General features: G+C 34.2%; 2 protein-coding genes across 2 annotated transcripts; one reads left to right on the top strand and one right to left on the bottom strand.

Moving 5' to 3' along the window:
- The first annotated feature begins 6,670 nt into the window (after positions 1-6,670).
- Positions 6,671-8,776, top strand: LOC106426835 (transcription factor SPATULA-like). The gene is made up of 7 exons (XM_013867564.3): positions 6,671-7,206; positions 7,378-7,476; positions 7,569-7,634; positions 7,731-7,796; positions 7,901-8,143; positions 8,239-8,308; positions 8,398-8,776. Exons 1-7 carry the CDS (start codon positions 6,742-6,744, stop codon positions 8,451-8,453), a joined length of 1,065 nt encoding a protein of 354 aa, XP_013723018.2. The 5' UTR covers positions 6,671-6,741; the 3' UTR covers positions 8,454-8,776.
- A 1,621-nt stretch (positions 8,777-10,397) lies between these two features.
- On the bottom strand, positions 10,398-11,731 carry LOC106426850 (mitogen-activated protein kinase kinase kinase 20-like). The gene has a single exon (XM_013867580.3). It carries the CDS (start codon positions 11,623-11,625, stop codon positions 10,561-10,563), a length of 1,065 nt encoding a protein of 354 aa, XP_013723034.1. The 5' UTR covers positions 11,626-11,731; the 3' UTR covers positions 10,398-10,560.
- Between the last annotated feature and the right edge of the window lie 1,220 nt (positions 11,732-12,951).

The raw sequence follows: 12,951 nt of genomic DNA on the forward strand, positions 1-12,951 counted from the left end.
AAGCAATCCAACTTTGCCAAGTTGCGAGAAGTTAGTTTAACTAGTTAGAGAAATGTGGAATCAATGGATGTTTGAGAATAATAAACGAAAATGACCTTCTTGAAGAATGGGCCTATTAGCTAAGGCCGTATATATTAAACAGAATCTGAGGATATTGGGCTACAAAATGTAACGGACCTAACCCCAAAATAGTTAAATTGAGTATCCATTTTCATTTGCAAAATTACATTTTCTCATTGAATGTAAATCAATCCTAATGTTGGATGAAGCCCAACATAATAGACATAGCCCACAATAGTTGAGTCAATGTTATCAGAGTTTTCAAATTTAATTTTCTTGGATTCGAATTACTTATTCTTATGTTCTTTTTTCCTTAACAATGATTTGTTCTATTACAAATCACAATATTTATTACAATCGGATTCTACAATCACAAATCTACCTTGTTAATGAATTTACACATAAAAAGTAACAAAGAATAAACATTTCTTTTTCTTCGTTAGGGCTTAACGATTGTAACCCATATTCTTAAAGGTGGTGGAAAATTTATTGCAAAGCTATTCCGTGGAAAAGATACAAGTCTCTTGTACTGTACTGTCAGGTAAGTTTTCTAGATTAATTTGTGCTTATGAAATTAACTTAACTGGTTCTTTTGATATTATTTGTTTGTGTTCATGTGTAGCTGAAATTGTTTTTCCCAACTGTGACTTTTGCGAAACCTAACAGTAGCCGCAATTCTAGTATAGGTAATAAAGAGTATAACTTTCACATGTGCAAATATGATTTGCTTACACTTACATGTTAATCATCAAAGATTCAAGAGATTCTGATTGCATTTCTCTACTTGTTTTTGAAATAGAGGCTTTTGCGGTCTGCGAGAATTACTCTCCACCAGAAGAAGGATTTAACCCGAGAGATCTGCATCGTCTCTTGGAGAAAGTCGGAAGCCCTTCAGGTGGAAGCGATCTCAGTAAAAACTCTCTTTTACTTCATATTCAAAAGATCACAAGCTAACTTGTGCAGTATTGAGTAGTACACTTTCAGATTACTCTTTTCTCAACAAAAACTCTCGCCTGAAATGGTGAATTTAACTTTTTTTGGGCAAGACAAATAGCTATTTTTATTGTTCTTCACTCTTAAAAGAGAGTGCTGTTCATGATGTTTTTTTCTACATTCTTGATACCCTGCAGATTGCAGCAGTGGTGCTATCTAAAAATCTCCGGGAACCAATGGCCAATCTCCGAGGACTCCTAACAAGCGTATCTTCCTACTGCCAACGCTCCTTCTCCCAATCTATTCTCAAATCCCCGAACAACCTCAGTCAAATCCAAACCCGACAGACACATCACGACGACGTGGAAACACAGAGTTGTGATGAATATCTTTTAAACCAACAATATTTGTGTTCATGTTTGCTTTGATTTGGGATGAGATTACTTTTGTAGTTATACGATTATTGTCTTAGGGTATAAACTACTCCATCCGTTTCAATATAAATGATATCTTAGGTGATTGTTTTTGTTTCACAATAGATGATGTTTTTATATATTTAGTTAACTTTAACTTTATCAAAAACTTTGTAACCAATTGTGTATTTATTATTTTTGTTTATAAATATAAATTAGTTTTAAATTATATTTTAATGATTTTTGTTTAGAAAATATAATTTTTTTAATATGTATGCAAATAACCAAAACTCCATCTATTATGAAACAGATGTAGTATAAAGCAATGTCTTTGATTTAAAAAAAAAAGTCTTTGATTCTTGAAATGTAGTTGGTTAAGATAATGAACTGGAACCTCCAAACCAGGAATAATAGTGGGTTGGCGTTTCCCTTTGGAAGGACGACGTTGGTCATAATAACCTCCACCTCGGCTGGGATATGTTGGAGAAGTTGAAGAGGCAGTTGGGGTTGTCTTTCGAAGCTACCAAAGAAAAAACCAACTTTAGGTTTAAATTTTGTGAAAATGTGATTCTTTTTTATTTTGACAAGAAAAAGTAGATTTAAAACACATACCCATGGTGCAAGAAGCATCAGATTCACCGGAAGTAGCATTAGCGGAAACCGTGGAGAAAACTGTAAGAAAGCACATAATATTTGAAAATAAAAAAATGGAAACTTTTTAGGGCAATTCCAATAAATAGACATTTTTCAAGTTTTTGTCATAAAAATAGATCACAAGGAGGAAAATGACCAAAATATTTCATTTAATAGGTAAAATGACACTAGTACCCTAGATATATATATAAATATATATATATATATATATATATATATATATATATATATATTTAATAATTTTAGATTATATGTTTTCAAATATATAAAAAAATATATAATGTTTTTTTTGAAATTTTTTCGATTTTTTTTATTTTTCTTTTCAAATTTTCTTTTTGTAACTCGAAAACCATCACATTTGGTTAAGAAAAACTAGAGGATGATTGTATTTTTTATTTTATTTATTTTTTCTCAACTTTTTTTTTGTTTTTTTTGCAAAGTCTTTATGTTTTTATTTGTTTTTTTTTCAGAGTTTAAGACATTTGAAGAAAGTATAATTATTACAATAAATTGTAATTTGTTTTTCTCTAATATTTTAACATTCATTTTCATATATATATATTTTATATATTTCAATAATTATATAAAAAAATGTATGGACATAAGAAGTGTGGATGCAAAATTGTGAGAAAATCATGTTTTTCATGGATAAAACATTTGACTAATGGAGTTTCCACCAACTTCTTAACATGGGTACACTTAGTGGTATTTTTATTTTGTCTTTACATTTTTGGGTTCATTGTTCATATCTTTTAACAAGATTCTTCTGACAATTATAGTTCTTCGATTGTCTGAACGCGTGTGACTAACGCATAGAGAATCGCGCGTTCAACGCAGAGAGTCAAAATGATTGGATTGTTGTTGTACTGAGCGAAAGCAAAAAGTTTTAGACTTTATCAACGGAAGTACACACAAACTCAGCATCTCAGCTTCTTTAGACCGTCTGATCCTAGCTAGGGCTTGTACTGATGTAACAATGAAATCGCAACACGTGTACTTTATGCTCGTCTTGGGAACACTCTAAAAGGACGGTGTCACACCGGATCACAGCACCTTCCACCTTCTTCTCTTTATCTCTCGTGAAATCCCCACCGTCAGATCATGCTAGTTTTTGTGACGTAAGCTTATTTTGTTGCGCATCTCTAGGCTCTCTCTATCCACTTGCTTATCCAACCGTCCGATCTTTTTCTTTGTAATGAAAAATCTACAAATTGAAGTATTATTCTTCGAGAATTATTAACACAATCGTCAAATCCTCATTGTTTTAATATTCTCGGTTTATTAAGTTATTTGATGAGTGAGTTATACAAACCAAATGAGAATTATATGTCAATAGTTTAGGTGTCTTGTTAATATTTGTTTCGGTTCGTTTATTTAGATTTATTTCCTAAACGAGATCTATTTTTTACCTTTCTTCTCTTAGCTTACATTCGATTGGTTTAAAAGACAGAGAAATGAAATACACCTATTGCAACTCAATGGCAGATCAGTTTTCATCGACATACCTTTAATTCAATTTGACAGGGACTGAACACTCTTTTATCAATATTAATGTTGAGTTGTTAACAAGATGATTGTATCATGAATAAACGACCCTTAGGAGGACTTGCGTACTGCCTTTAGTGAAAATATTAACTTCCGATCCATGATTGCGTTGTTTGGTACTATCAGACAATAGTCATTAGCGACTCTAATCTACCAGTACATTGTTAGAATGTTTTATAGTACATACTTTTACCAACCAGTTGAAAGTTGAAACCATCTTTTAAAAAAGCCTTTGAGAATAAATGATGATTAAAGCTTTATACTAATTAGATTCCAAGTGGGGAGTTATCTCGGGGGTCTCATTTGACGTGTGATGTTGAATTTATGAAAGATATTCTAATGATCTCGTGGTCCCTTTCACAGGGTATGCAACTATGCATAACCATCATGTTATGTTTTAATGTAATTAACAAATTGACAAAATGAGATGAATAGCGAGACTCCGAAACTTGAAAACTTCCATCAAACATGTACGAAAAACATAATCAAACTTGAGTAGTGCGAGTTCATGTTACGTATCTTATATTATACGTACATATTAGAGGATTACTTGGTGTGTTGCATATGTCATATGATATGCACATAGATCGTTATAGTATACTATCATATTACTGTTTTTTGCAAGTAATTAAATAAAAAGGGACACGAGGATAAAAGGTAAAAGAAAGTTTAGGATCATCTTTGTTTTTTATTCGGACTTTCAAATCAGACAAGACAACGAGGTATGGGTCTTTTAACATACAGAGACTCGACTTAAAATCCATCAAACCACCAATAAAAAGAGGAAAACGAGAGAAAACATCCAATTCAACTATCTGTTTGAATCAAGACAAGATATAAAGTGTATCATGCTGATTTTGAACAGATTATTTAATATCTCAACCATCCTTTCATTGAGATATTAGAAAACTATAGAGGCTATTAATCTTTTTTTCTTATCATATCATCGTATGCATGCATGTTGAATTCTAACTAGATACTTCAATTACTTGAGATATCATTTGTCGTGTATGTTCTCAATAACATAAATTGTTATATAATCACTTAACCAGACTCTAGCATGTCCCTAGGATTACTTCGGTTTCTTTTTATTATCAAAACAGATAATCACTTAATCAGCTTTTGACATTAAAATCGTTATAAAAATAATATGAAGGCAGCTGCTGAAAAAATGCTGCAGGCTTTTAGCAACTGTCTCCCATATGCTTTATCTTTGTTTCAGAAATTGTAAATACGAGGATAATTAAGTACTTATGTTTTGAATGTTTCACAGTGAAACAAATAATGCAGTTAGGGCGCATTCATTAAGAGAAAGTGCAGTGATGATGTTTTCTGTGCAAGTTAAAATAAAAGAAAATAGCAAACGGTAAATTCTTACAGTACATGTTATTGTGTAACTTGAATGAGAATATCTTTTTTTTTTTGTAACTGGGACTTGAATGAGAATATCATATTGACGATTTCGATTTTACAGCTGATACAATCTATAGTTTACTCTACAGAGCAAGATCGGTTATAAAATCCAGATGATTAACAATTCTTTTTTACCAAACTGTTAAATATACATTACCAAACTGTTAAATATACATAGATGTTTATACTGTGCACAAAAAGAAACATAAATGTTTATATTTTTGATGATACAAAGTGTCCATTGTCTAAATTGATGTGCTACAATTTGAACAATTCGGGGGATTCACTTTGTTTGCCGCTACACAGATACGGTGAAGGTGGACATTATTTATACAAGAATTACATAATTTGTTAATTCTGACGACAAACCTATATATGTGTTTGTTCTATATTTACACCATATATACTATGTAAAAGAGTAGATTAAAAATCTTGATAGTTGATAAAGCAGATCTTATGTTCAAATCGAAATGCGTATTAGACTAAAGGTATGAAAACAACGCCGAACAATTGCGACTTGGTTTTATGACCATTTCCAATGATTCATACTATTTTTTACTATTTATAGAATAATTTTATAATAGAATTGAATTATATTCCAATAATATTCTATTTTAGAGTAAAAAATATAACGCTGAACAAAAAAAAAACAATTTACTTCATATATAGAATAAATCTATTTTTTACTCTATTATAAAGTGAAAAATAAAATACCATTGAAATATTTTTACTCTAAACTCTAATAATACTAACATTTTTTTAAAATGCACTAATAATACTAAAACATATATGGATATATCATATATGTATATATAAATTTTTTGTTAACATTAACTGCAGAATTGTAAACATTTAAGTCAATGAATTGTATAATTGAGAAGAACAGTAAATTCTATAATTTTCAGTATTCATCGTGCAATACAAGAACTGATTTAAAGTCGCACGTTAATTTAACGCATATGTCAGTAGCATGGGCTTAAAAGTCCATGGAATAAAATGGCAACAACCAACTACGATGTATATTCTTTATTATCACGACACGAGTCGTAATTTTTTTTAAATATATAACGTTTCATACAACAGAATTAACGTCTGTGTTTCTCCTAACAAGTAAGAATTGGAATTGTCGTTCAAATTACTTAAAAAAGGAATTTTTTTGTCAAACACAAAAGACGTATTACTTCATTTTCTATAAACTTATGGAAGTTTTTCAAAATTTATCCGTCAAAATTAAACTCTGAAATATAAAATTCATTTTATCAGAGTTTCATCCGTGGTAGCACATAGAACATGCTTGACATTTTATACAGACTTCTATTTTAAACAATGGGTTACAAGAAAGCATATAAAAGCTTGTATCATTTGTTACCCAAAAAATAAAATAAAAACTAACTGCTAGTACTAGTTTAGTAAGTGTATCTCACGTGCGACGAGGAATAGTTTTGGGAGAAGGAGAAAGAGAAAAAAAAAAAACTCTTTTTATAATGTTACTTGCCTTGTTTGAAAAAAAAAAACACGAACTCATTGCTTTTGCTACAGTAACAGCTAGTCTAAACTTTGAACTCGGTGACAGTCCAATCATTATAACCCTTGTGTCTTAGCTGGCGCGTGACAGTTACTCTATTTTCTCTTCTCCATTTGCCCATAAAAATCAAAAACTCTGCTTTTAATCGTTCACAGAGAGAGAGAGAGAGAGAGAGGTGAAGCAACAAAAGAAGAGATAATGGGAGATAATAAGAAATTGATTTCATCATCTTCTTCTTCAACTAATACCTCGATTTACGACACTCGTGGTAATAATAGTAACAATCATCATCATCATCCTCCGTCATCTTCCGACGAGATTTCTCAGTTTCTCCGGCATATTTTCGACCGTTCTTCTCCGTTACCTTCTTACTACTCTCCGGCCATGACCACGACGGCTTCCACGGCGGCGATAGAGGTTCAGGGAGACCCGCATGCAGACAACCCGAGAAGCTTCGTTTCTACTACACCGGCGTCGAAGCGCGCCGTTGATTTCTCCGACGTTTTGATCGGCTCCGCCGCCGCCTCCGCCGCCGCCGGGTGTTATGGTTTCCCCGGCGGTGGTAACAACATTGCTCAAGGGAGCAGCTCGGGGACTCGTGTTTCGTCTTCTTCCCTTGGAGCTAGCGGGAACGAGACCGACGAGTATGACTGCGAAAGCGAGGTTTTGCTTTGAAACTTTGTCTCTTTCTGCATGTTCTAAGAGTTTCCATCTTTGTCTGTTTTCCGACAAAATTACCAACAGTGATTTTTCTCTTAACGGATCTGTACTCTTTTTTTTTCCCACCTTAATTGTCTGAATGTTGATAATTAATTATAATGCACACCTGAGTAGGAAGGAGTAGAAGCTGTGGTGGATGATGAGCTTCCCTCGAAGTCTCGTAACTCATCTAAGAGGTGCAGAGCTGCTGAAGTTCATAATTTGTCTGAAAAGGTTTAGTTTAACTAGTCTCTCCCATAATTATAAGTTTTTTCAGACACAATATACTCTTACTTGAGATTAATGTTACCTACTTTTTATGACAGAGGAGAAGAAGTAGAATCAATGAAAAAATGAAAGCTTTACAAAGTCTCATCCCTAATTCAAATAAGGTACTATTATGTATATAAACACACATTTACATGAATCATTTTTTTTCCTCCGATTCTGATGTACAATATACATGCCGTTGTTTTCATTGGGGGAAGACGGATAAGGCTTCGATGCTTGATGAAGCCATAGAGTATCTGAAACAGCTTCAGCTCCAAGTTCAGGTCACTTAAAGATTAACTAATTAATTTGTTATAACTAAATATATATTGGTCTATTATCTGTGGCGGGTGATGACAAGTTTTCTTATTTATTCTGATATTTGAAGATGTTGACAATGAGGAATGGGCTAAACTTGCATCCTTTATGCTTACCTGGAACTTCATTACACCCATTGCAACTCTCACAGATCCGACCTCCAGAAACAACCGGTGATCCTCTGCTTAATCACTCTAATCAATATGCTTCTACTTCTAATGCACCGGAAATGATCAACATGCCTTCTGCATACACGATGGAGCCTTCCATCCGGAGTCACTTTGGACCTTTCCCTCACTTTTCTCCACATGTGGTGTGTTAGTTAAATTATCACATTTTCACTCCATAAACGTTAGATTCTTTTGAAAGCTAGTTTGCTTACTAGAAAATATATTTGTTTCTTAATAGGAGATGAGTCGAGAAGGCGGGTTAACTCATCAGAGGTTGAACACTAGTCATCCTAACGCAAACCTAACCGGTAAGATTGGCTCTGAATCTTAAAGAAATTTATAAGACATTGACGGGAGACAATGTTAAAAAATGTTCCGACATTTTGGTAATTTGCAGGAGAACATGCTGCGTTTGATGGACAACATCCTGAGATAAAAGATCGACTTACTTGAACCTCATTCTCAGTTTGGGGGGCTCTATGCGTTCTTGTTTCTTAGGTCGCAAGCAACGAAGCTGCATGACAATGAAAATGCATTTAGCGTCTTTTATATTTTTATAATTCTCTATATCTTTGTTGTTGTTAACATGAATTCTAGAGACTAGTCATTGGACCTACTAGATATTATATAAAAGAAGACTTAACTTTTATTATGTTCATGGTGTAATGTAAATTTTCTAGATCATCGTCGCATTGTATTGGGGCCTCTAGTTATAGATAAATGTCTAAATAACTTTTCTAATCAAATGATAATGATGTTGTAAGATATTTTTTCGATATATCGTCAAACATTCTGCATTGATTCGTAAGCATCCACTCATATTATAGATAAAATAAATTTTCTTTGCACCATCAAGAGAAAGTAGAACTGAGAAATTTTGAAAAATCTCAAATTTATTACTGTATTAAAAAAAGAACGTAAAGGGGAGAACCTATTTTGTCTCAGGAAAACCTAATTGGTTACTTACACTTTACAGGTTAGTGTAAGTGCCAAGTTGTATGACTTCATCCATTTCCTCTGGCTCAATGAAGCTCCTATGTCCTGTCGGTGAGCTGCATTTAGATTTCACAGTTGTAGTTTTGTCTGCTTCGGTCTTTGTATAAAACAAAGATATAACCATAGTATCAGCCTTGCCATTTTCTGAATTCTTGATCTCACCTTTTTGTATAACAACATTGTCTCATAATGATATTCACCAACATCTCTCCGAATAAAAATTCAGAATTTAGATTCCAACGTCATTGTTATTTGTTTGATTATTGGTTTATTATTTAGCTTATTATTATTACATACTCAACATGTATCCTAAAAACTAGAAATTGCAAGATGTAAAAGCAAAATGTATTATGGAATCAATATGAGACGTTATCACAAGGTAGGAAAATATTTGAAGGTAATTTCAAAATTAACACATATTATAGGGGTCATTGACCTAAAATTTACAAAACTTACCAAGTTTTTGATGAAATATACAAGTAGTTTTTTTTTAATAAGAAACACCTGGGTCAATTGACCCACATGGTATTTGCACTGTCTTTCCTCAGTAACAAGTTCATGATAGTTTAAATGTATTAGGCCTAACCCAATTATAATGTCTAAAAAACCAATCCAAATGCCGAAATTCTATAGCTACATTCTTAGCTCAATGGTTCTGTTTTTTTTTAACTGAAAATTATTTATTATTTAGATTGTAACCAAATTACATAAATACATATACAACAACGAGAAACAAAAAAAACTTTTTCAAAAAAATAAAATAAAATAATGAGAAACAACAAATCTCCAACCTCATTGTTATTTGTTTGATTATTGGTTTATTATTTAGTTGTTTATTACATACTCAACATGTATACTAAAGAATAGAAATTGTAGGACGTAAAAACAAAATGTATTATAGAATCAGTATGAGACGTTATCACAAAACTCGTTTGCACTGTTTTTTCTCAATAACAAGCTCATGAGAATCAGCTCAAATGTATTGGGTCTAACCCAATTATAATGTCTAAAAACTAACCTAAAGGCCCAAATTCAAGGAGAAGCGGATGGTGTTCGCGCAGCAGCACATGATGACCATTTCAAACTGGCTCCCCATATCAACAAAATGAGCAATGAAAGGAGATAGAAACACATGCGCTCTCTTGCTCTCTTGCTCTTTCTCTTTCTCTTTCTCTTGATTTAAGTTACACTCGAAACATTTCACACATGTAAAACAAGCTTCGAGTCCATTAATACAAAGTTTGGTGACTTTACTCGGTGGCAAAAGAATTATTCCATCTTTCAACGTCTGACACTTTCATTAGTTAACTATAACCGACAAATAACAAATCAAACTTTTTTTATCTTTTACGAGTAAGAATCTGTGTTACATACATTGATTGGTTAACACTAAGCAGAGTATATAAATGGCAAAAAAAAAAAGTTTTGTGTTCTTTCAAAAAATAATCTAATATTCATTTACAATAGTCAACGAGCTAATTAACAAAAGATTAAATCAAGACCGTCAATTCTCTAATTAACCCCATAATTATCTCCATCATGTGACTTGGTCTTTCTCCACTAATTAAACTACTGTACTACTCCCTTCAACCTCACGTACGTTGACCCAATCACATGAAACCGACCAATCAGGTACATTCCCGGAAACTAACCCACTGATTCTCTCCTTTGGTAAACATACCAAATAACTGAACGGTGAACAATTAACCGGTGAGCAGACCGTAACTGAATCGTTAACCGAGTTCCAATCAGGAAAATCAAAAGGATCTCTCGGTGAAACCGAAGCCTCGTCTTCATCGCCACACCTCAGTGAACCACTACTTCTCTCATCATCATGATCAACGGCTAAGAACGGATGATCCAAAAGCATCTGAGCCGTCCATCTCTCCACCGGGTCTTTAACGAAACACCTCCTCACGAAATCTTTCCCTTCCTCCGACAACTCCACCGGAATCTTCGGAGCATCTCCCGAACCGATACGAACCATCAAAGACATTACGTTCCCAACTCCTTCCTCCAAACACCACGCCGTTTTGCCACTCGACATCTCAACTACACACCATCCCAACGCCCAAACATCCGCCGGAGACTCAAACTCGCCGCGATTAACCGCTTCCGGCGCCAAATACAGCGGCGTTCCTCTGATCTCATCCACGACCACACCCCTCCGTTTCGCCAACCCGAAATCGGAAATCTTCACGCCTCCGTCGCCGAACACCAAAACATTCTCAAGCTTCACATCGCAATGAGAGTAACCATTCGCGTGGACGTGACGCAACCCTTTAACAATCGACCTCGTGAACCGCCGCACTTCGAACTCCGGCAGCCCCTCGCCGGAGTTCTTGATCCTATCCCTCAAGTTTCCGCCGGAAGCGTACTCGAGAAACAGATTGTATACCTCCTCTCCGTTCTCCACCGTCGTTCCTCCTCCGAAACACCGCACGATCTCCGGACAGTCGCCGAGATCGTCAAGAACGTCTCTCTCGTTGCGTAACGCGGCGGAGCAGACTGCTCCGGAGGATTTCACGGCGATCAAGGGAGGAAAGGAGGTTGAGCTTGCGGAGGTAGTGGCTAGACTAACGGTGGAGAAGCTCCCGTGACCTATTGTCTCTCGACGAACCCACTCCATTAATTGTAGAACTCAAAGCACAGAGAAATAAAAAGTCTACGAAACAGTTAGTTTCTCTCTGTACTTTCTTCTGCAACTCTACTTGTTCTGTCTTTATATATATATACTCACTTTAATTAATTTTAATTTTTTTTTGTAAAAAGAAGGAAAAATGCAAAGTTTGTTGTGAACACTAGTGTATTGTTGTGGAATTGATGCACGTGATATAAGGCCTATTACTGTATAGTTATTTGTTATTTGCTCTTGGCCACGAGATAAAATAGCGGCAAATGAAGAAAACGTGGGTGGTGAGAACGAAGAAGAAGACTCTTCTTGTTGCCTTCTTTAAGATATTTCTTCCTTGCCATGCGCATCACGCGTTTTTTTTAACAAAATATAAAAATATCGCTTATGAAACACAACTATAGATTTGCACCATACCTAAACAGGTTTATATAATGATTTACATACAATTTTGTCTTGTGAATACAGATTTTTGATGTTTTTCCATCACGTAAGCATAAAGGAATATGAATTTAGTTATGATTTTATATACTTTGGAAGAAATGCATGAGGTAGATTCGTAGTTCTACACGTTTGTTTCAAGATCTACCATGTGAATTGCGTTTTTTCAAGTAGGGTAAATATCCAGAGGAGAGATCTTGATTATTTTTTCCTGACGTGAACTATTTTTCATATGGCTGTGAATATTGATTATCTTTTAGAATAAATTATGTAATGGTCAAAATAATTGTAGAACAGCTTCTCTTAGCTTCTTGACAGACTCTGAAGATGTTTACAAGCTTTGGGCTTTCGTAGGCAAGTTCCTAAACCCTGGTTTTAGTAGAGAAGGTTCGCTTCCTACTGTAGAAGAAGAAGAAGAAGATGCAGAGGACTCAGAGACGTGAGTTCTTAGTAGAAATGCACAAAGCCACAACTTTTTAGAAGAACTGTGAATGAATAGATTTGGTATCTTATTATTAAAAATCAACAGTTTATCATTCATTATTAGATGCACCAACCTTGACTAATTTTGAGTTAGAATTTTAAGCGATGTATAAAAGTATATAATCTTTTGCCATGAGGGCTACCAGAATGAACTTGAAACGGCACCATGTAGTTAATTTATCACCTACTACTATATGCCAGAGAAAGAGACTCATACAAACATCACATATATATATATGCCGACAAAATTTGGTGCCTAAAGTATGGGTCTTACGAGCGTTAGGCCATGACCGGCCTTGAGCACCAGGAAGTTGAATTTGTGCTGTAAACCAGAGACGGTATTAGTATGATCATGATGATAGAGTTAGTGCCCAAATGAGCTAAAGCTGCAGCATGAAA

This window comes from Brassica napus, chromosome A1 (assembly GCF_020379485.1).
Source record: "Brassica napus cultivar Da-Ae chromosome A1, Da-Ae, whole genome shotgun sequence".
Classification (NCBI taxonomy): Eukaryota; Viridiplantae; Streptophyta; class Magnoliopsida; order Brassicales; family Brassicaceae; genus Brassica; species Brassica napus.

Coding starts and splice junctions, on each gene's coding strand:
- LOC106426850 (XM_013867580.3), bottom strand. CDS start 11,625: ATGGAGTGGGTTCGTCGAGAGACAATAGGTCACGGGAGCTTCTCCACC.
- LOC106426835 (XM_013867564.3), top strand. CDS start 6,742: ATGGGAGATAATAAGAAATTGATTTCATCATCTTCTTCTTCAACTAAT. Junction 7,477..7,568: donor TTCATAATTTGTCTGAAAAG/GTTTAGTTTAAC, acceptor TTTTTATGACAG/AGGAGAAGAAGTAGAATCAA. Junction 8,309..8,397: donor TCCTAACGCAAACCTAACCG/GTAAGATTGGCT, acceptor GGTAATTTGCAG/GAGAACATGCTGCGTTTGAT.